Genomic DNA, 21,748 nt, shown 5'->3' with positions numbered 1-21,748 from the left:
ATAGAAATTTCCTATATTTGGTTGTTCATTTCTAGTTATTCTATTTTGATCCAACATTAACCCTCATGGTAGGAACAATGGTTTGTATCACTTTTCTGCTGACATCTTTGCATCATAAAAATCACTATCTGTGTTAAGCTGGGGCTGAAAAACTTATCTTAGGCAAAGATAAGTTTGTTTTTTGTTTTTGTGTTTTTTTTTTTTTGTTTTTTTTTTTCTTCAGTGAAGCTTACAACAATTTACAACAGAGGTCTGGTTTTTATGAAAAATACCCAGGGAGACACATCCTCTGAAAAAAACCTAAATATTTTGAACAGATAAAGTTACCCACTTACACCTAAAATCATGATGTTTTCATGACAATTCTATATATTGTGTATATGTAAAATATATTTTGTAGTATCACCTGAAAGGTATTTACCCAATTTCCAAACCATTTTTTAAAAAAAATGCATAAGTTACATTTTAACACTGATATCCATCTAAAGGGGAACAGAGTCCACAGCTTCATTCATTACTGTTGGGAATTGTGAACCTGGCCACCAGGAGGCGGCAAAGCACCCCAGCCAAAGGCTTAAATACCTCCCCCACTTCCCTCATCCCCAGTCATTCTTTGCCTTTCGTCACAGGAGGACGGCAGAGAAGTGCTGAAGATCGGAGTAGTCTCTTATGGAGGGTAGTACTCTTCAGAATGGGACTGGAGTTTTAAGTAGTCCTGTCAGCCTCTCAGTGAGAGCCTGGGCGAAAGTTATAGTCCGGAGATGCAGGGAGAGTCTTTCTGCTAAACCATCCCAACTCATATTAACAGCTCCACAAGCAATCAGCGTTGACGAGTTTCGCTGCCTGCTTTTTACACTCAAGTCCATGTCAGGAGCGAGGCTACTAACCTGTCACACTTGAAGGGCCGTGTTCCTGTTCCACAGCGTAGATTCTGGTAAGATCGTTTCATTTTTTATTACATAATGATAACACGGAAGACAGGGTCACAGTGTGACGCCTTTTATCTTTAAAGAATCAAGGGTTAATATTCCTGGAAAGGGGATTGAAGAGGGGGGTTATACATGATTATTGTTTATTGTGTCATTGCTGTGTTATGTGCGAGATGAGGCTCTGGCAATGTATGGATCTTTCAGGTGACTTACGGGAGTATTGCGCAGCTCCTTTTTTTTTTTTTTTGCGCGTTTTTCTCCTTAGGCAGGGGGGGTCCTGCCAGGCATTCCATGTGACCGGGTGTGGCTATCGTCAGTGTTGATCAGCGGCACAGGAGACAAAACGGTTTCTGTAGTCTGGTTTATAGGAGCTGGTGAGTGCCTCAGCCATTGGAGGTTATAAAGGTGCCTATTTATAAAGTTAATCTAGTCCGTAATAACAGCGCAAGCTATGGAGGACTCTGACGCGTTAGAGGGTACTCCCTCTTTAACAAGGTCTCATTCCTGTGTTTATTGTGAGGAGTTTCTGGTAGATCAGCCTGCTCAACTATGTTCCATATGCCTTAATAAAGTTACATCTAAAAGCAAACGGATGTCTAGTACTACTGAGCCGTCCACCTCTGAGGGTTCCCCGTCCCATTAGGTGCGTTCCCTGCATTCATCTCCAATTGCACATGCAGCGCCCCAGGGTCCAACCATTACTCATGCGGGAGAGATTTATTGGCCGTCAGATTTTGCGGATCAACTGCAAACGGCAGTATCGAAAGTGATCCATGCCTTACTACGTTCTGCTAAGCACAAGAGTAGGGCGTATCATGGCGACCCGGCCCAGGGGTTGTCTACGCCTATGGAAATATCAGAGGCGTTATACGATGACGAGTCCCACTCCGACTCTTCGGAGGAGGCCCCTTCTGGGTCGGAGTCCGTGTCATCTAAACTTCTGGCTGCGGAGGAGCCTGACTTTAGATTTAGGATAGAGAATTTACGCTTTTTGCTGAAGCAAGTGCTTGCTACTCTGGAGGATCCGTAACCAAAGCTTCTGGAGGAACCTGCGATTCCTAAGCTTGATAAGGTATATGAGGACAGGGTGGAGCAATTGGGTTCTTCCTTTTCCCCTTCTTCTTCCTTTTAAGAAACTGTTCCCCACTCCGGACTCTCAGCTTGAGCTGTGGATGGTGCTATCTCCACGCATCATGAAGCGGACAACTATTTCCCTCGAGGATAGTTCGTTGTTTAAAGAGCCCATGGATAAAAAGTTGGAAAACATGTTAAGGAAGATGTTTCAACGCACAGGGTTTGTTTTTCAGCCAGCAGCGGCCGTAGCCGCAGTTTCCAGAGCTGCAACATATTGGTGTTAATCCCTGTGTGAAATGGTCGAGTGGGAGATTTCCATCGACTAGATACAGGAGAAGATTAAGGCGCTGAAGGTCGCCAATTCTTTCATCTGTAATGCCAATATGCAAATTATTTGCCTGAACGCTAAGGTGTCAGGTTTTTCCGTTTTAGCTCGCAGGGCTCTGTGGCTAAAGTCTTGGTCTGCGAACATGACCTCTAAGTCGAGGCTTTTGTCCCTGCCTTTTCAAGGAAAGATTCTGTTCGGTCCAGGATTGGATTCGATCATATCCACTGTTACGGGAGGAAAGGGAGCTTTCCTACCGCAGGATACGAAGGCTAAGCCTAAAGGATCTACTTTTCATCCCTTTCATGCGGACAAGGCACAGCACCAGCAGCCCGCAGCGAAAGCGGACCAGTCCAAGGGAACTTGGAAGCCGGCTCATTCTTGGAACAAGTCTAAGCAGAGCAAGAAGCCAGACAAGACAAAATCGTCATGAAGGGGCGGCCCTGACCGGTCTCCGGACCAAGTTGGGGGCAGATTATTTCTCTTCTCAGAAGTATGGTTACAGGACGTTCAGGACCCTTGGGTTCTGGAGGTTGTTAGCCAGGGTTACAGAATAGGGTTCAGATCACATCTGCCCAGGGGCAGATTCCTCCTGTCAAACCTGTCTTCAAGACCAGAAAAGAGAGAGGCCTTTCTAGAGTGTGTTAAGGGATCTCTACTCTCTCGGCGTTATCGTACTAGAACCCCAAGCATAAAGGGGTCTAGGGTACTATTCAAATCTTTTTGTGGTTCCAAAGAAGGAGGGCACATCCTGCCTGATTCTGGACCTAAAGTGTTTAAACAAGTTTCTGAGTGGTCCATCGTTTAAAATGGAAACAATCAGATCTATTTTACCCCTAGTTCAAGAGGGACAGTTCATGACAACTATAGACTTGAATGACGCTTACCTTCATGTGCCAATCCACAGGGATCACTTCAAGTTCCTAAGATTTGCATTTCTGGACCAAAACTTCCAGTTTGTGGCCCTCCCCTTTGTCCTAGCGACGGCCCGAGAGTCTTCACGCAGGTTCTGTGGGGCGCTTCTTGCGGTGGCCAGAGGCATTGCTGTTGGCCCTTTCTGGACGACATCCTAATCCAGGCGCCGTCGCTCAGTCTCGCAGAGGATCATTCGAGGGCTCTTCTTCTTTTACTTCAATCTCACGGTTGGAAGATCAACTCAGGAAAGAGTTCCCTGGTTCCTGGGCACGATTATAGACTATAGATAGAAGATTGCGTCCTCTTGTCTTGCCCTTCAGTCCTCCTCAAGCTCCTCAGTGACTGTGTATGGAGGTGATCAGACTCGGGGTTTCCAGCATTCCATTCACCAGGTTCCATCTCAGACCTCTTCAATTGTGCATGTTGAGACAGAGGAACAATGATCATTCAGATCTATCACAGCAGATATCCATAGATGCTCGGATTTCCCTCTCTTGGTGGATCCGTCTGGAGCAACTGTCCATGGGGACATCCTTCTTGAGACAGTCCTGGGAGACTGTGACCACGGACGCAAGTCTGACAGGATGGGGAGCAGTTTGGGGTTCCAGGATGGCACAAGGAAAATGGTCCCGGGAGGAGACTCTCCCGATAAATATTCTGGAACTCCGAGCAATCTACAATGCGCGGAAGACATGGCCTCCTTTGGAGTTGTTCAGCTTTATCAGATTCCAGACGACAACATTACCTCGGTGGCTTACATCAACCATCAGGGCGGTACAAGGAGCTCCCTAGCCATGAGGGAGGTGTCTTGGATCTTGGAGTCCCACAGCTGCTTGCTCTTAGCGATTTACATTGCAGGTGTGGACAACTGGGAAGCGGACTTTCTCAGCAGGCAATCCTTCTATCCGGGAAATGGTACACTTCACCCTGAAGTGTTTGCGGAGATTTGCCTCAGGTGGGGAACACCGGAGGTAGATCTTATGGCGTCCAGACTCAATTGCAAGCTACCCCAATATGGGTCGAGGTCCAGGGATCCCCAAGCAGAGCTGATGCCTTAGCGGTGCCTTGGAGGTTCAGCCTAGCTTACGTCAGTGGCACGCATCAAACAGGAGCGAGCTTCGGCCATTCCGATTTCTCCATCGTGGCTGCGGAGGACATGGTTTGCGGAATTGGTGGGGATGTCATCCTCTCCGCCGTGGAGGTTACCCTGTTGTAGAGATCTGCTGGAACAGGGCCTTTTTCAACATCAAAATCTCGATTCTCTGAGGCTGACTGCGTGGGGATTTAGCGCCTAGTCTTGGCCAAGAGAGGCTTTTCTGAAAGTGTGATCTATACTCTAATTCAGGCAAGGAAGCTAGTCACTCATCGCATCTACCATAAGGTGTGGAGGACTTACTTGTCCTGGTGTGAGAAGCATGGAAATCCTTGGCATTAGGTGAAGGTATCCAGGATTCTGTCCATTCTCCAAGATGGTTTGGAGAAGGGTCTTGCTGCCAGTTCCTTAAAGGGACAGATTTTGGCATTATCAGTCTTGTTGCATAGGAAATTTGCTGAGCTCCCTGACATCCAATCTTTGTATCAGGCCTGTCTTTAGACAGTATGCTCGCCCATGGAGCTTAAACTTGGTCCTTAAGGTTTGAGCCTATGCATTCCATTGACATTAAGATTTTGTCCTGGAAGGTTCTCTTCCTGTTGGCCATTGCATTGACACGCAGAGTATCTGAACTGGCTGCCTTGCAATGTAAGTCACCTTATCTTGTTTTTCAAGCGGATAAGGCTGTGCTTCACACTGGTTTGGGGTTTCTTCACAAGGTGGTGTCTAACCTTAACATCAATCAGGTTCATGCCCTGAAGTTCTATCTTTAGGCTACAAAGGATTTCAGACAGTCTACATCTCTTTTTGTGGTGTATTCAGGTAAGCGCAAGGGGCAGAAAGCCTCTTCTACTTCTTTGTCCTTTTGGTTGAGGAGCTTGATTCGCTTGGCTTATGAGACAGCGGGACATAAGCCTCCTCAGAGTATCACAGCTCATTCAACTTGAGTTGTGGATTCGTCTTGGGCCTTCAAGAATGAGGCCTCTATGGAGCAAATTTGTAAGGTGGCTACCTGGTCCTCCTTACACACTTTTACAAAGTTTTACAAATTTTATGTTTTTGCTTCGGCAGAAGCTGTTTTTAGGATAAAGGTTTTACAGGCTATGGTGCCCTCAGATTAGGGTCCCCCTTTCCCTCCCAGTTTCATTCAGTGTCCTCTAGAGCTTGGGTATATGTTCCCAATAATAATGAATGAAGCCGTGGGCTCTCCTCCCCATTAGATGGAAAACATAAATTATGCTTACATGATAATTTCATTCCCATCGAGGGGAGGAGAATCCATGGCTCCCGCCCATATCTGATGGGCGGACCTTAATTTAATTCATCTTCTGGCACCAGTTATACCCTGATATTCCTCCTACTGTTCGTTGTTCCCTTGGCAGAATGATTGGGGGATGAGGGAAGTGGGGTAGGTATTTAAGCCTTTGGCTGGGGTGTCTTTGCCTCCTCCTGGTGGCCAGGTTCATAATTCCCAACAGTAATGAATGAAGCCATGGACTCTCCTCCCCTCGATGGAAATGAAATTATCAGGTAAGCATAATTTATGATATGTCAGGAATCCCTGAATAACCCTTCACATGTATATATTTTTCTCTTGTTAAGTATATCCAGTCCACGGATCATCCATTACTTGTGGGATATTCTCCTTCCCAACAGGAAGTTGCAAGAGGATCACCCACAGCAGAGCTGCTATATAGCTCCTCCCCTCACTGCCATATCCAGTCATTCTCTTGCAACTCTCAACTAAGATGGAGGTCGTAAGAGGACTGTGGTGTTTTATACTTAGTTTATTTCTTCAATCAAAAGTTTGTTATTTTTAAATGGTACCGGAGTGTACTGTTTATCTCAGGCAGTATTTAGAAGAAGAATCTGCCTGCGTTTTCTATGATCTTAGCAGAAGTAACTAAGATCCTTTGCTGTTCTCACATATTCTGAGGAGTGAGGTAACTTCAGAGGGGGAATAGCGTGCAGGCTTTCCTGCAACAAGGTATGTGCAGTTAAAATATTTTTCTAGGGATGGAATTTGCTAGAAAATGCTGCTGATACCGAAGTAATGTAAGTAAAGCCTTAAATGCAGTGATAGTGACTGGTATCAGGCTTATTAATAGAGATACATACTCTTATAAAAGTGTATTTTAAAACGTTTGTTGGCATGTTTAATCGTTTTTTACATATGTTTGGTGATAAAACTTATTGGGGCCTAGTTTTTTCCACATGGCTGGCTTGAATTTTGCCTAGAAACAGTTCCCTGAGGCTTCCCACTGTTGTAATGAGTGGGAGGGGCCTATTTTGGCGTTTTTTTTTTTTTTGCACAGCAAAAATTACAGACACCGACATCCAGCTTCTTCCTGCATGATCCAGGACTTCTCTGAAGGGCTCAAAAGGCTTCAAAAGTCGTATTGAGGGAGGTAAAAAGCCACAGTAGAGCTGTGGCAGTTGTTGTGACTGTTTAAAAAACGTTTTTGTCATTTGTTATTCCGTTTTTGGTATTAAGGGGTTAATCATCCATTTGCAAGTGGGTGCAATGCTCTGCTAACTTATTACATACATTGTAAAAATTTCGTTAGTGTAACTCCATTTTTTCACTGTTATTTCAAAATTTGGAATAATTTGTGTTTCTTAAAGGCGCAGTAACGTTTTTTATATTGCTTGTAAACTTGTTTTAAAGTGTTTTCCAAGCTTGCTAGTCTCATTGCTAGTCTGTTTAAACATGTCTGACACAGAGGAACCTACTTGTTCATTATGTTTGAAAGCCATGGTGGAGCCCCATAGGAGAATGTGTACTAAATGTATTGATTTCACCTTAAACAGTAAAGATCAGTCTTTATCTATAAAAGAATTATCACCAGAGGGTTCTGTCTAGGGGGAAGTTATGCTGACTAACTCTCCCCACGTGTCAGACCCTTCGCCTCCCGCTCAGGGGACGCACGCTAATATGGCGCCAATCATGAATAATACCCTGTCAGAGGTATTATCTAGATTGCCTTAATAAAGAGGCAAGCACGATAGCTCTGGGGTTAGGAGAGATACAGAGCGCGCAAATGCTGTTAGAGCCATGTCTGATACTGCGTCACAGTATGCAGAACATGAGGACGGAGAGCTTCAGTCTGTGGGTGACATCTCTGACTCGGGGAAACCTGATTCAGAGATTTCTAATTTTAAATTTAAGCTTGAGAACCTCCGTGTATTGCTTGGGGAGGTATTAGCTGCTCTGAATTACTGTAACACAGTTGCAATTCCAGAGAAATTGTGTAGGCTGGATAGATACTATGCGGTGCCGGTGTGTACTGACGTTTTTCCTATACCTAAAAGGCTTACAGAAATTATTAGCAAGGAGTGGGATAGACCCGGTGTGCCCTTTTCCCCACCTCCTATATTTAGAAAAATGTTTCCAGTAGACGCCACTACACGGGACTTATGGCAGACGGTCCCTAAGGTGGAGGGAGCAGTTTCTACTTTAGCAAAGCGTACCACTATCCCGGTTGAGGACAGTTGTGCTTTTTCAGATCCAATGGATACAAAATTGGAGGGTTACCTTAAGAAAATGTTTATTCAACAAGGTTTTATTTTACAGCCCCTTGCATGCATTGCGCCTGTCACTGCTGCGGCGGCATTCTGGTTTGAGGCCCTGGAAGAGGCCATCCAGACAGCTCCATTGAATGAAATTATTGACAAGCTTAGAACGCTTAAGCTAGCTAACTCATTTGTTTCTGATGATATTGTTCATTTGACTAAACTAACGGCTAAGAATTCCGGATTCGCCATCCAGGTGCGTAGGGCGCTATGGCTTAAATCCTGGTCAGCTGACGTGACTTCAAAGTCTAAATTACTCAACATTCCTTTCAAGGGGCAGACCTTATTCGGGCCTGGCTTGAAGGAAATTATTGCTGACATTACTGGAGGCAAGGATCATACCCTTCCTCAGGACAGGGCCAAATCAAAGGCCAAACAGTCTAAATTTCGTGCCTTTCAAAATTTCAAGGCAGGAGCAGCATCAACTTCCTCCGCTTCAAAACAAGAGGGAACTGTTGCTCATTCCAGACAGGCCTGGAAACCTAACCAGTCCAGGAACAAGGGCAAGCAGGCCAGAAAGCCTGCTGCTGCCCCCAAGACAGCATGAAGGAACGGCCCCCTATCCGGAAACGGATCTAGTGGGGGGCAGACTTTCTCTCTTCGCCCAGGCGTGGGCAAGAGATGTTCAGGATCCTTGGGCGTTGGAGATCATATCTCAGGGATATCTTCTGGACTTCAAAGCTTCTCCTCCACAAGGGAGATTTCATCTTTCAAGGTTATCAGCAAACCAGATAAAGAAAGAGGCATTCCTAAGCTGTGTGCAAGACCTCCTAGTAATGGGAGTGATCCATCCAGTTCCGCGGACGGAACAAGGACAGGGATTTTATTCAAATCTGTTTGTGGTTCCCAAGAAAGAGGGAACCTTCAGACCAATCTTGGATCTAAAGATCTTAAACAAATTCCTCAGAGTTCCATCATTCAAAATGGAAACTAATCGGACCATGATCCAAGAGGGTCAGTACATGACCACAGTGGACTTAAAGGATGCCTACCTTCACATACCGATTCACAAAGATCATCATCGGTTCCAAAGGTTTGCCTTTCTAGACAGGCATTACCAATTTGTAGCTCTTCCCTTCGGGTTGGCCACTGCCCGAGAATTTTTACAAAGGTTCTGGGCTCACTTCTGGCGGTTCTAAGACCGCGAGGCATAGCGGTGGCTCCGTATCTAGACGACATCCTGATACAGGCGTCAAGCTTTCAAATTGCCAAGTCTCATACAAAGATAGTTTTGGCATTTCTGAGGTCGCATGGGTGGAAAGTGAACGTGGAAAAGAGTTCTCTATCACCACTCACAAGAGTCTCCTTCCTAGGGACTCTTATAGATTCTGTAGAGATGAAAATTTACCTGACGGAGTCCAGGTTATCAAAACTTCTAAATGCTTGCCGTGTCCTTCATTCCATTCCACGCCCGTCAGTGGCTCAGTGCATGGAAGTAATCGGCTTAATGGTAGCGGCAATGGACATAGTGCCATTTGCGCGCCTGCATCTCAGACCGCTGCAATTATGCATGCTAAGTCAGTGGAATGGGGATTACTCAGATTTGTCCCCTCTACTAAATCTGGATCAAGAGACCAGAGATTCTCTTCTCTGGTGGCTTTCTCGGGTCCATCTGTCCAAGGGTATGACCTTTCGCAGGCCAGATTGGACGATTGTAACAACAGATGCCAGCCTTCTAGGTTGGGGCGCAGTCTGGAACTCCCTGAAGGCTCAGGGATCGTGGACTCAGGAGGAGAAACTCCTCCCAATAAATATTCTGGAGTTAAGAGCAATATTCAATGCTCTTCTAGCTTGGCCTCAGTTAGCAACACTGAGGTTCATCAGATTTCAGTCGGACAACATCACGACTGTGGCTTACATCAACCATCAAGGGGGAACCAGGAGTTCCCTAGCGATGTTAGAAGTCTCAAAGATAATTCGCTGGACAGAGTCTCACTTTTGCCACCTGTCAGCAATCCACATCCCAGGCGTAGAGAACTGGGAGGCGGATTTTCTAAGTCGTCAGACTTTTCATCCGGGGGAGTGGGAACTCCATCCGGAGGTGTTTGCTCAACTGGTCCATCGTTGGGGCAAACCAGAACTGGATCTCATGGCGTCTCGCCAGAACGCCAAGCTTCCTTGTTACGGATCCAGGTCCAGGGACCCGGGAGCAACGCTGATAGATGCTCTAGCAGCTCCTTGGTTCTTCAACCTGGCCTATGTGTTTCCACCGTTTCCTCTGCTCCCTCGACTGATTGCCAAAATCAAACAGGAGAGAGCATCAGTGATTCTGATAGCGCCTGCGTGGCCACGCAGGACCTGGTATGCAGACCTAGTGGACATGTCATCTCTTCCACCATGGACTCTGCCTCTGAGGCAGGACCTTCTAATACAAGGTCCTTTCAATCATCCAAATCTACTTTCTCTGAGACTGACTGCATGGAGATTGAACGCTTGATTCTATCAAGGCGTGGCTTCTCCGAGTCAGTCATTAATACCTTAATACAGGCTCGGAAGCCTGTCACCAGGAGAATCTACCACAAGATATGGCGTAAATATCTTTATTGGTGTGAATCCAACAGTTACTCATGGAGTAAGGTTAGGATTCCTAGGATATTGTCCTTTCTCCAAGAGGGTTTGGACAAAGGCTTATCAGCTAGTTCTTTAAAAGGACAGATCTCTGCTCTGTCCTTTTGCACAAGCGTCTGGCAGAAGTTCCAGACGTCCAGGCATTTTGTCAGGCTTTGGTTAGGATTAAGCCTGTGTTTAAAACTGTTGCTCCCCCGTGGAGCTTAAACTTGGTTCTTAAAGTTCTTCAGGGAGTTCCGTTTGAACCCCTTCATTCCATTGATATTAAACTTTTATCTTGGAAAGTTCTGTTTTTGATGGCTATTTCCTCGGCTCGAAGAGTCTCTGAGTTATCTGCCTTACATTGTGATTCTCCTTATCTGATTTTTCATTCAGACAAGGTAGTTCTGCGTACCAAACCTGGGTTTTTACCTAAGGTGGTTTCTAACAGGAATATCAATCAAGAGATTGTTGTTCCATCATTGTGTCCTAATCCTTCTTCAAAGAAGGAACGTCTTTTGCATAATCTGGACGTAGTCCGTGACTTGAAGTTTTACTTGCAGGCTACAAAAGATTTTCGTCAAACATCTGCCCTGTTTGTCGTTTACTCTGGACAGAGGAGAGGTCAAAAAGCTTCGGCAACCTCTCTCTCTCCTTTTGGCTTCGGAGCATAATACGCTTAGCCTATGAGACTGCTGGACAGCAGCCCTCTGAAAGGATTACAGCTCATTCTACTAGAGCTGTGGCTTCCACCTGGGCCTTCAAAAATGAGGCCTCTGTTGAACAGATTTGCAAGGCTGCGACTTGGTCTTTGCTTCACACCTTTTCAAAATTTTACAAATTTGACACTTTTTTGCTTCTTCGGAGGCTGTTTTTGGGAGAGAGGTTCTACAGGCAGTGGTTCCTTCCGTTTAAGTTCCTGCCTTGTCCCTCCCATCATCCGTGTACTTTAGCTTTGGTATTGGTATCCCACAAGTAATGGATGATCCGTGGACTGGATACACTTAACAAGAGAAAACATAATTTATGCTTACCTGATAAATTTATTTCTCTTGTAGTGTATCCAGTCCACGGCCCGCCCTGTCCTTTTCAGGCAGGTCTAAATTTTAATTAAACTACAGTCACCACTGCACCCTATGGTTTCTCCTTTCTCGTCTTGTTTCGGTCGAATGACTGGATATGGCAGTGAGGGGAGGAGCTATATAGCAGCTCTGCTGTGGGTGATCCTCTTGCAACTTCCTGTTGGGAAGGAGAATATCTCACAAGTAATGGATGATCCGTGGACTGGATACACTACAAGAGAAATAAATTTATCAGGTAAGCATAAATTATGTTTTTTTTAATAGACAACCCAAAGTATTGATCTAGGCCCATTTTGGTATATTTCAGGCCACCGTTTTGCCGCCAAATGCGATCAAATAAAAAAAATTGTTCACTTTTTCACATACTTTAGGTTTCTCACTGAAATTGTATACAGCTTGTGCAATTATGACACAAATGGTTGTAAATAATTCTCTGGGATCCCCTTTGTTCAGAAATAGCAGACATATATGGCTTTGTCATTGCTTTTTGGTAATTAGAAGACCGCTAAATGCCGCTGCGCACCACACTTGTATTATGCCCAGTAGTGAATGGGGTTAATTAAGGTAGCTTGTAGGGAGCTTGAAGGGTTAATTTTAGCTTTAGTGTAGAGATCAGCCTCCCACCTGACACATCCCTCCCTGACCCCTCTCAAACAGCTCTTTTCCCTCCCCCACATCACTATTGTCAACCGCCATCTTTACTAATGGCAGAAAGTCTGCCAGTATAAAAATAAAAGTTTTTTTGTTTGTTTTTTGTTTCTTAAATTATATATTTTCTGTAGTGTAGGATCCCTCCTTACCACCCAACCTCCCTGAGCTTTCCCAAACAGCTCTCTAACCCTCCCACCTCTCACTATTTGCTGCCATTTTGGGTACTGGCAGTACCCACTTTTCAATAAAATTTGCCCTTTTTTTTTTTTTTTTTTTTATATGAATCAAACTTTTTCTTTAGTGTAGCTGCCTCCCCCTCAATACCCTACCCCCTCCCAGATCCCTTTCCCAACATTATCCCCCCTCCCTCTCTCACCACTTCTTGTTAAGTACTCCTGTGTGTGCGCACCCGCAAATGAGAATCCCCACCGGCCGGAAGTTCCCAATGATGGGCCACCCACCCACCTCCCTTCAATGGCTCCCACCAATGATCGGCACCATCGCTGGCCGATGCAGAGAGGGCCACAGAGTGGCTCTCTCTGCATCAGATGCTTGAAGGGACACTAAACCCATCAGAAAAGTTACCTCCATTAGCCAGATCAATATAAATACGTACTTTTTGTAAATATCATTGCGCTTCGTATGTTTACCCTTTCTGAGAAATCGTCACCCAAAATGTTATTGAATTCCGAACCCACTGCCGGCAATAACTTCTCCAATCGAGACCAACATGGCGGATTATCGCCGCCCCCAAGGTAGAACACTGTGCGATCTGCGTTCTTATCGCAGAAACTGAAGGATCTCTGCAGAAAGAACTGCAGTGTCAGATTAAAAAAAAAAATTTGGACTGCAGTTTTAATTTCTGCCTGCGGGTGTCACTGTTCCATACTATCTCAATGGAAATATTTGCTACGTTCCTCTCTTTTCAATTTCCTCTCACTTCCTGATCTCCAGTGCGGTACAGGGAACAGCACATTGCATTGCAGAAAAGGTAAGTCAGGGCTTAACAAATGTATTCTAGGCGTGTAGGAGCCAACCAAAATACTTAGATTTTTTTTTTGTTCTTTATGGTGTGTGTGTGTGTATGTTTTGTGTGTGTGTGTTTATATAGGTTTTGTGTGTGTGTGTTTGTATATGGTGTGTGTCTATGTATATGGTGTGTGTGTACATATATATATATATTATTATATATTATTACATTTGATATTGATGGTCAGTTGGTGGAAAAAATAAAAAAGTTTTGGAATCCTTTAAGAAAGGGTATTGCAGGATGCCTCAATATCGAGGCATCACTGCAATACCCTAAAAGCGTCGGGAAGCGATTACGATTGCTTCCAGCGCTTGAAAACCCTGAGGATGTACAGGGTACGTCCTTGGTCATTAAGTGACAGTTTTTGTAGGACGTACCCTGTACATCCTTAAGGGTTAACAATTATAGTCGCATGTTCTACTAGTGAAATTAAAGGGACCTTGTAATTTCAAGAAATTTCTGTTCTGCTATAGAATAAGATATCGGCCAAAAAATAGTTGCAGTAAACATGATATTAAAGGGACATTCCCTGCCAAAATTGGAATCCACATGGATGCATTTCAGTTTCAATAGAAGCATTTTTTGTAATATACACGTATTAGCAAAAATGCTTTTAATAAAAGCTATGGGTGTTGAAAAAGTGTATTCAAGTATGCAGCATGCACCAGCATTTTAAACAGAGCACATTATCAGAGAGCCTAAGGTGCTTGTACCATCTGGTAGTGACTGTTTGTTAATTGCTGATATGATACAAGCCCCACTGGCACTCTGAACAGCTCTGTGAAGCTGTGCTTCACGTGCACGTGCAGAGAAAAATGCTAACACTAAAACGGTGATAACTTTTACTAGAAGCATTTTTGACAATACATTTATATTGCAAATATGTTTCTATTTGAATATGTAATTCATTTGTGTGCATTTAAATTTTGACTGGAATGTCCCTTTAATGTAGTCAGACAGTTTTCACACTATTTTAATTATAATGATGTTTTTTATGTTAAAATATATTTCAGGGCACCATTCAGTAAGCTTGCCTCCCTGGGGGGCGGGTTACCATTTCTCCCTGGCACTCAGTGTTCCACAGTGGCTGGCAAAACAATTTCTGGCTACCACATTTTCAACAAATGTATCAAGCCCTATATTAAAGTGTGACCAAAATCATAATTTGTACTAGTTGCATTTCCGCTATAGTTTGTGTAACTGTTATCATTTTTCATGATTCTTTATTCTATTTTAGATAACCTGCAATGGACTATTTTTCTAACCCTGGGACGCTTTCAGTGGCAGCAGGTATAGCATGTGGACTTTTACTTGGCTGGGGTCTTAGGGGTCGTTATTCCCGCTCCAGTAACATTACAACTTTGGCTTTAAAAGAGGCTGGAAGTGACACAAGCATTATGGGAGAGAGTGGCGAGTTTAAAATGGTATTGGTTGTCCGCAATGATTTGAAAATGGGTAAAGGAAAAGTTGCTGCACAATGCTCCCACGCCGCTGTGTCTGCCTATAAACAACTTCTCAAGAGAAACCTGGAACTGCTCAAACAATGGGAATATTGTGGGCAGCCTAAAGTAGTGTTAAAAGCACCTGATGAAGACACCTTAATTGAACTTCTCACTCATGCTAAGCAAGTGGGGTTGACCATTAGTTTGATACAAGATGCTGGTCGCACTCAGATAGCACCAGGTTCAAGAACTGTTCTCGGTGTGGGACCAGGTCCTGCTGAATTAATTGACAAGGTGACTGGACATTTAAAGCTTTATTGAAGCAATAGCTAAGTACCACATTGTTGTTTTAATGTTTGACAATAAAATTTCTTTTGGTGGTATAATCGTAAAAGTTTTTGTTTTACAAGACTTTGTTCCATTGTGGATATATGATGTTATTATTTCTGTAATGTATTTATGAAGTCGAACACATTCACATTTCTATTACAAGGGATACAATTATAAAACACTAGTTGGTAAGCCTGCCGAGATGGCAGTCTATGTGTTGTAAATACAAAAAATAAAAAATAGAACTACAGAAAAAAAATACACATTATCCAAAAAAAAAAATTCAACCTAATCCCTATGAAAATTAAAAAAGCCCCCCAACAATAACACCCCCTTATCTAATGCTTAACTACCAATATCCCCTAAAAGGGCTTTTTGTAGGGCATTGCCCTAAGTTAAACAGTTCTTTTGCAGTTACAAAACATTCTAAGTCCCCCCACAACAGTAAAACCCACCAACCCCGCCACCCAAAATAAATAAACCTAAACTACCCATTTGCCCTGAAAAGGGCATTTGTATGGGCATTGCCCTTAAAAGGGTATTCAGCTCTTTTGCTGCCCTTAAAAAGGCATTCAGCTCTTTTAAGAAGTGTCCATAACCCTAATCTAAAAAAAATAACCACCAAAACGAAACAAAAAACCTGTCTAATCCCCAAAATTTAAAAATTAAACCTAAGTTTTAAATTAAACTAAAATTACAGAAAATAAAAAAATCTAATATTACAGAAAATAAAAAACAAAATTATCAAACTTTAAAAAATTAAACCTAATCCCTATGAATATAAAAACACCCCCTAATCTAATGCTAAACTACCAATAGCCTTTAAAAGGGTTTTTTGTAGGGCATTGCCCTAAGTGAAACAGCTCTATTACATTAAAAATAAGCAAAGTCCCTCCTAACAGAAAAACCCACCACCCACCAAACCGCATTGTCCTTAAAAGGGCATTTAGCTCTTTTGCTGCCCATCCCTAATCTAAAAAAAACAACAAAAAAACCTAAGTCTAACCCCCAGGTTAGTACTCACGGTTGCTGAAGTCCAGCGAAGAAGGTCCTCTTCTAGGCATTGAAGTCTTCTTCCAAGCGGGGACCTCTTCTTTCTTCATCCAGCACAGCGGAACTGAAAACCGGTGACGGCGGAACTGAAGACCGGCGACCGCGGAGCCATGGAGCGTGGAGGATCCTCTTCTTACTATCGCCGCCGTACAAGAATAGTGAATTCAAGGTACGCGATTAAAGATGGCGTCCCTTGAATTCCTATTGGCTGATTTGATTCTTCAAAATCAAATCTGCCAATAGGATGAGAGCTACTGAAATCCTATTGGCTGTTCAAATTAGCCAATAGGATTTCAGTAGCTCTGATCCTATTGGCTGATTTGAATTTGAAAAATCAAATCAGCCAATAGGAATTCAAGGGACACCATCTTTAATCGCGTACCTTGAATTCACTATTCAGTGTACGGGTGAGATCGTACAAGGAGGATCCTCCACGCTCCATGGCACCGCGGTCGCCAGTCTTCAGTTCCAGGGTCGCCAATCTTCAGCTCCGCGCCGGCTTATTCCTGGAATAAGAAAGAAGAGGTCGCCGCTTGGAAGAGGACCTTCTCCACCGGACTTCAGCAACCGTGAGTACCAACCAGGGGGTTAGACTTAGGGTTTTTTTAAATTTTTGAGGGGGTTTGTTTTATTTAGATTAGGTATGGGCAATTTTTAAAAGAGCTAAATGCCCTTTTAAGGGCAGCAAAAGAGCTAAATGCCCTTTTAAGGGCAATGCCCATACAAATGCCCTTTTCAGGGCAATGGGTAGTTTAGGTTTTTTAGTGTTAGGTTTAATTATTTTAGGGGGTTTGGTGGGTTTTACTGTTAGGGGGAACTTTAGAGTTTTTTTGTAATTGTAAAAAAGCTGTTTAACTTAGGGTGATGCCCTGCAAAAAAGCCCTTTTAAGGGCTATTGGTAGTTTAGCATAAGATTAGGGGGTGTTTTTTATTTTCATAGGGATTAGGTTTAATTTTTTTATTTTTGATCATTTCTTTATTATTTTCTGTAATGTTAGACTTTTTTATTTTTTGTAATTTTTGTTTAATTTAAACTTTAGTTTTTTTGAGGTTTTTATAAATTGACAAATACAATGGGAACACAAGGTATTGACAGGTCAAGGCAGTTCAATGATTATACAATAGGCTAATGCCTTGTTTCAACAACTACTGTGCGGCAATCGGAACTTGCATGTCAAGTATATACAACATTTCAAGAGATAGCAGGTAAGGGAATGTCTACAGTAAAGTAAGACACCAATGAAACCTCATTTTTCAAGTATAGAATTGAGGTAACTATAGCATAGGCCACTCATGGACCAGGTAGATAGGGAATGAAATGGAGATTGGTAGTTACGTGGCGGTCACTATTGGACCATTTGAAAACGGTTAAGGGGAGATCAGCAGGCGAGAGCTGCTTTAAACTTGGGAGAGGGGAGGTGTCCGAAAAAGTTGATGATATGAGAGTTATGATCATAAAGCTTATCATGTAAGGAGCCAATTGACATCTAATATGATGTGTAAAATAGATGTGAACATGGGCCAGTATTTTACCTTTTAAAGTATAATGATGGCTTTTATAAAAAGGGAATGGGCATACAGAGTTAAATAGCTGGGAGGAGTAGTGTTGTTGCCTCATAATATGAAACGTGAAGATACAGTCTAAGTAAATATAAGTGGTGATGGCTATAACATTGACCAGGGAGTAAGGACCGCAGAAACACTGAGACTGCATAGAATTGATATAAACATGTGCTTGTTCATACAAAACTGTTTTTTGGGAAGACCTGCAAGGAAGATTGTACTGTACATACCTCTAGTATAAACGTAAAGATTATAGGATAATGAAAGAGATGGTTACTCTTGGACCTCTGGCATTTATAGGACATATAAACTCAATTAGACATATAGGCAAGAGTATACACTTAGTAATCTGCTGAGCTAGTTCCACATGTTGAACTGAGGAATGTGTGAAGTAGGAGGGGGAACTATAGGGTTATAAAACAGACAACGTAGATATAGCTATATAACAGGATAACACCAGACACCAAGATCAAGCTACAAGGCCATGAAATTAGATACACGAACGTGACATCATGACCTTTCCATAAGTAATATAATCATAATAAGGGATTAGCCATATGAGCCCATTAGTAGCCCCGACATATAAACAGGTAGTAGATGCTATGTGTCTGTGTATTTTCAATAACAGTAGTATCAATTTCAATATTCCTAAAATGTTAAAAGATAACACATAAAATAACAAAACTTAGGGCAGGAAGCTGAATATCTACAAGAAAATATAAATAGAGAACATATGGGTATATCCTAGCCATGACATTGTCTCTTTTCAGGCCTCAGCAGTGGAGCAGTAACTTAATAAACTCCAGCTTATACTCGAACAATTGTAAGCTAGTTAACTTTCATAACCATCATAGACCTCCAAACATATCATAATAACACTTATGAAACTATTATAGTAACCTAGTATAGCATAGACACAGATTAGCTACAGTTATGTATTTGAGTCCAAAGGAGCAATCTACCAACCCTCCCGGCTCAATTGATGTTTAGGATCAGTGCCAATCCTTATTTCTGGAGGGAGATAGCTAAAGAAGAAGAATTATGTTGTTATAAGTGGTTAACATATATAGCCCTTTGGAAGTCAGTCAGCTATATAGTAGCCCAAACGTGTAGTACCAAAAAGTGCCCTACTAGCTTCTTACAAACAAAACTGTCCACAGCACCAGTGAAGTAAAAGGAATCTTCTTTATTAAATGTTTAAAAGCATACAAGACAGGTATGCGACGTTTCGAGACCACAGTCTCTTAATCATGCATACACAGTAATGCACCTGTCTCTTAATTTAAAGGCAGTGTCAACCAATCACATTCAGGATCCAAGGTAACACACCTTGTGCTTGGATTAACCTTTTCATCTCTTATTTAAACATATGTACAATTGTGATTTAAGTATGTAGATTCTGCCATCCACAAATAGAGACATAAATAAAAACAATGTATTTACACTAAGAACAGGTAAATTACAGAACATAGGTTAAAAAGCAGATGTACACTTACAGAAATATAATTACATCTCGACTTTGCAACTCTTTTAATTTAAAGCCTTTAAACAAAGTACTGTTATTATTTTTTACAATGTATGAACTCTTTATTTTAATCCTACAGAGCACGAGATATAAAAATTATCCTGCATAAACTATAAATAACTTTGTTTAAATTTATAACTCTAAACCTTAGGAATACACTCATGATACAACAATCAAGAGAGTAAGTAGAGGGGAACTCAGACTTGTAATAAGAAGTTTTTTAACATCATACTGCCAGAAAGGGATTTAAAAGTGAGTTTGCTTAAAGGAAGACCGACAGATCCCATTCCCTGTTTAACCCCTTAGGGTACATGGAATCCAACCTGTGGATCCAAAATGCCTCTCTTTGTTTCAGAAACATTTCTCTGTCACCTCCTCCTCTGAGCACTCCCACTTGATCAATGATTTGCCAACGTAACTGGCTAATTTGATGGCCAAATTCCACAAAATGGCAAGCTACTGGAGCCTTATCATCTTTCTTTCTAATGTTTGACTTATGTTTGTTGAGTCTATTTCTCATGCTTTGGGTCGTTTCACCTACATAGATACGGGCACATGGGCATTTAATTATATATACCACATATGTGGATTCACATGTGTAATGTGATTTCAACTTGAATTTATGACCATTTATAGGATGTACAAATTCCTTGCCCTTGATAACCGAATTACAATTACTACACCCTAAGCATGGGTAACAACCTACATTCCTCTCAGTGATATACCTTTCTTTATTTGGTCATTTAGATCCTAAGTCTGATTTTACTAGAAAGTCTCCAAGATTTTTAACACGCTTGTGGGCCATAATAGGTTTGTTCTGCAATGCTTTTATTTCTTTTTTACAATCCTGGATGATATGCCAGTGCCTTCTTATAATCTTAGATATCTTATTACTGTGCTCATTATGTTGGGATATAAAGATCAATTTATCATCTTTAGCTTGTCCTGCTTTATCTCTATCCCTTACTCTATGTACATCTTGTATCTCTTGATTAATAAGCACTGCAGGATACCCTCTATCTAGAAACTTTTTGCCCATTTCCTTAAACCTAATTTTTTTGATTTCTTGCTCACTGACAATTCTGTCCACCCTAATAAGTTGACTCCTAGGTAATGAGTCCTTTAACCTGTTGTTATGAAAGCTATCATATCTTAAAAGGGTATTGCGATCTGTTTCTTTGCAATGTATATCAACTTTTAATTCAGTACCCTTTTTGTATATCTCAGTGTCAAGAAACACCATCATTTCTTCACTTAAATTTAAAGTGAACTCCAGGCCTGCTACCTCATGATTGATCTCATCCACAAAGCGGACCAGGGAGTCCCTGCTGCCCCACCATATGCCAAAGATGTCATCTATGAATCTCCATCAGGTGGCGCCATACTTCTGAAAGAGCTGGTTGCTATAGACAAATTTTTCTTCAAAAAAATTCATGTACAGGTTGGCATATGATGGTGCAGCATTAGACCCCATGGCCGTTCCCTTCTTTTGTATATACCAAGAGTCCCTGAAAATGAAATAATTATAGAATAACACCACTCTCAGTAATTCTTCAAAAAAATCAATTTGTTGCAAATTATATTCTCCTGATGTTATTAGCATTTGTCTTATTATACCAATGCCACTCTCATGCTTTATTAAGGTGTATAAACTCTTTACATCTAGTGTGTAAATTATGCATTTAGAGCAGTCTAATTCTAATGTGGATAATTTACTGATAAAATCACTTGTATCCTTAATGTATGAGGACATTTTTTCTACATACGGTTGCAGCAATTTATCCAAAAAAACAGCAATATTAGAAAATACAGATTCAACATTGGAAACTATTGGACGCCCCGGAGGACTTTGCATATTTTTATGTACTTTCGGTACAGTATAAAAAATGGGGGTTCTTGGATGTTCTCTATATAAGTATTCTCCCATTTTTTTGTCAATGATACCTGCTCTAATGGCATTGGTTATAATATGTTTGATTTCTTTTTGGATCTTAAAAATAGGGTTGGTGTCTAATTTCTGATAGGTGTCAGTATCTTGTAGCTGTGTCAGAATCTCATTTATGTAATACTCTTTATCTAGGACTATGGTGGCTCCGCCCTTGTCCGCTCTTTTAATTATAATTTCATTATCTTTTTGTTTAATAGTTTTAATGGCCTCTCGTTCAACCTTAGATAAATTCAAGTTTTTCCTTTTTCTATCCTTGGTTACTTTTGTTTCCAATTCTTTAATGTCAGACATAACCAATTTCATAAATGTGTCTAGACTGCTGTTGTGTACCTGAGGTGTAAATGTACTCTTTTTGTATAGATTATACCTTTTTGGGGTGATAGCACAGCATTTGTCAGATTTACTTAACATGTTGTCATTTATGCCAATATGTTTATTACCAAAAAACAATTTCAATTTTATACTTCTGAAAAATCTAAACAAATCTTTGTTTAGCTCAAAGAAGTCCAGGTCTTTATAGGGGCAAAAGGATAACCCTTTTTCTAAAAGTTCGTACTCACTGCTCTCCAATTTGGTTTTTGAAATGTTAATTACTGTTTCCGGGGCTTCCGATTGCCTGGTCCCCTCGTCTTCATCCGCTTGGACTGCTCTCCGCCGGTGTTTCCTCC

At 41.9% G+C, this 21,748-nt stretch overlaps 1 protein-coding gene across 2 annotated transcripts in view; it reads left to right on the top strand.

Annotated features, from left to right (window-relative positions):
- The window catches only part of PTRH2 (peptidyl-tRNA hydrolase 2), a 31,927-nt gene extending 16,872 nt beyond the window's left edge, over positions 1-15,055 (top strand). For both annotated transcript variants that reach the window (XM_053707330.1, XM_053707331.1), the window contains exon 2: positions 14,457-15,055. In XM_053707330.1, coding sequence (XP_053563305.1) covers positions 14,467-14,982 — 516 coding nt within the window. In that variant the 5' untranslated portion in view covers positions 14,457-14,466 and the 3' untranslated portion in view covers positions 14,983-15,055. The remainder of the gene's footprint in view (positions 1-14,456) is intronic.
- Positions 15,056-21,748: the final 6,693 nt, after the last annotated feature.

The sequence above is a fragment of the Bombina bombina genome, chromosome 3 (assembly GCF_027579735.1).
Source record: "Bombina bombina isolate aBomBom1 chromosome 3, aBomBom1.pri, whole genome shotgun sequence".
Classification (NCBI taxonomy): domain Eukaryota; kingdom Metazoa; phylum Chordata; class Amphibia; order Anura; family Bombinatoridae; genus Bombina; species Bombina bombina.
The sequence above is the reverse complement of the archived record's forward strand: the minus strand, read 5'-3'. Positions and strand labels throughout refer to the sequence as shown.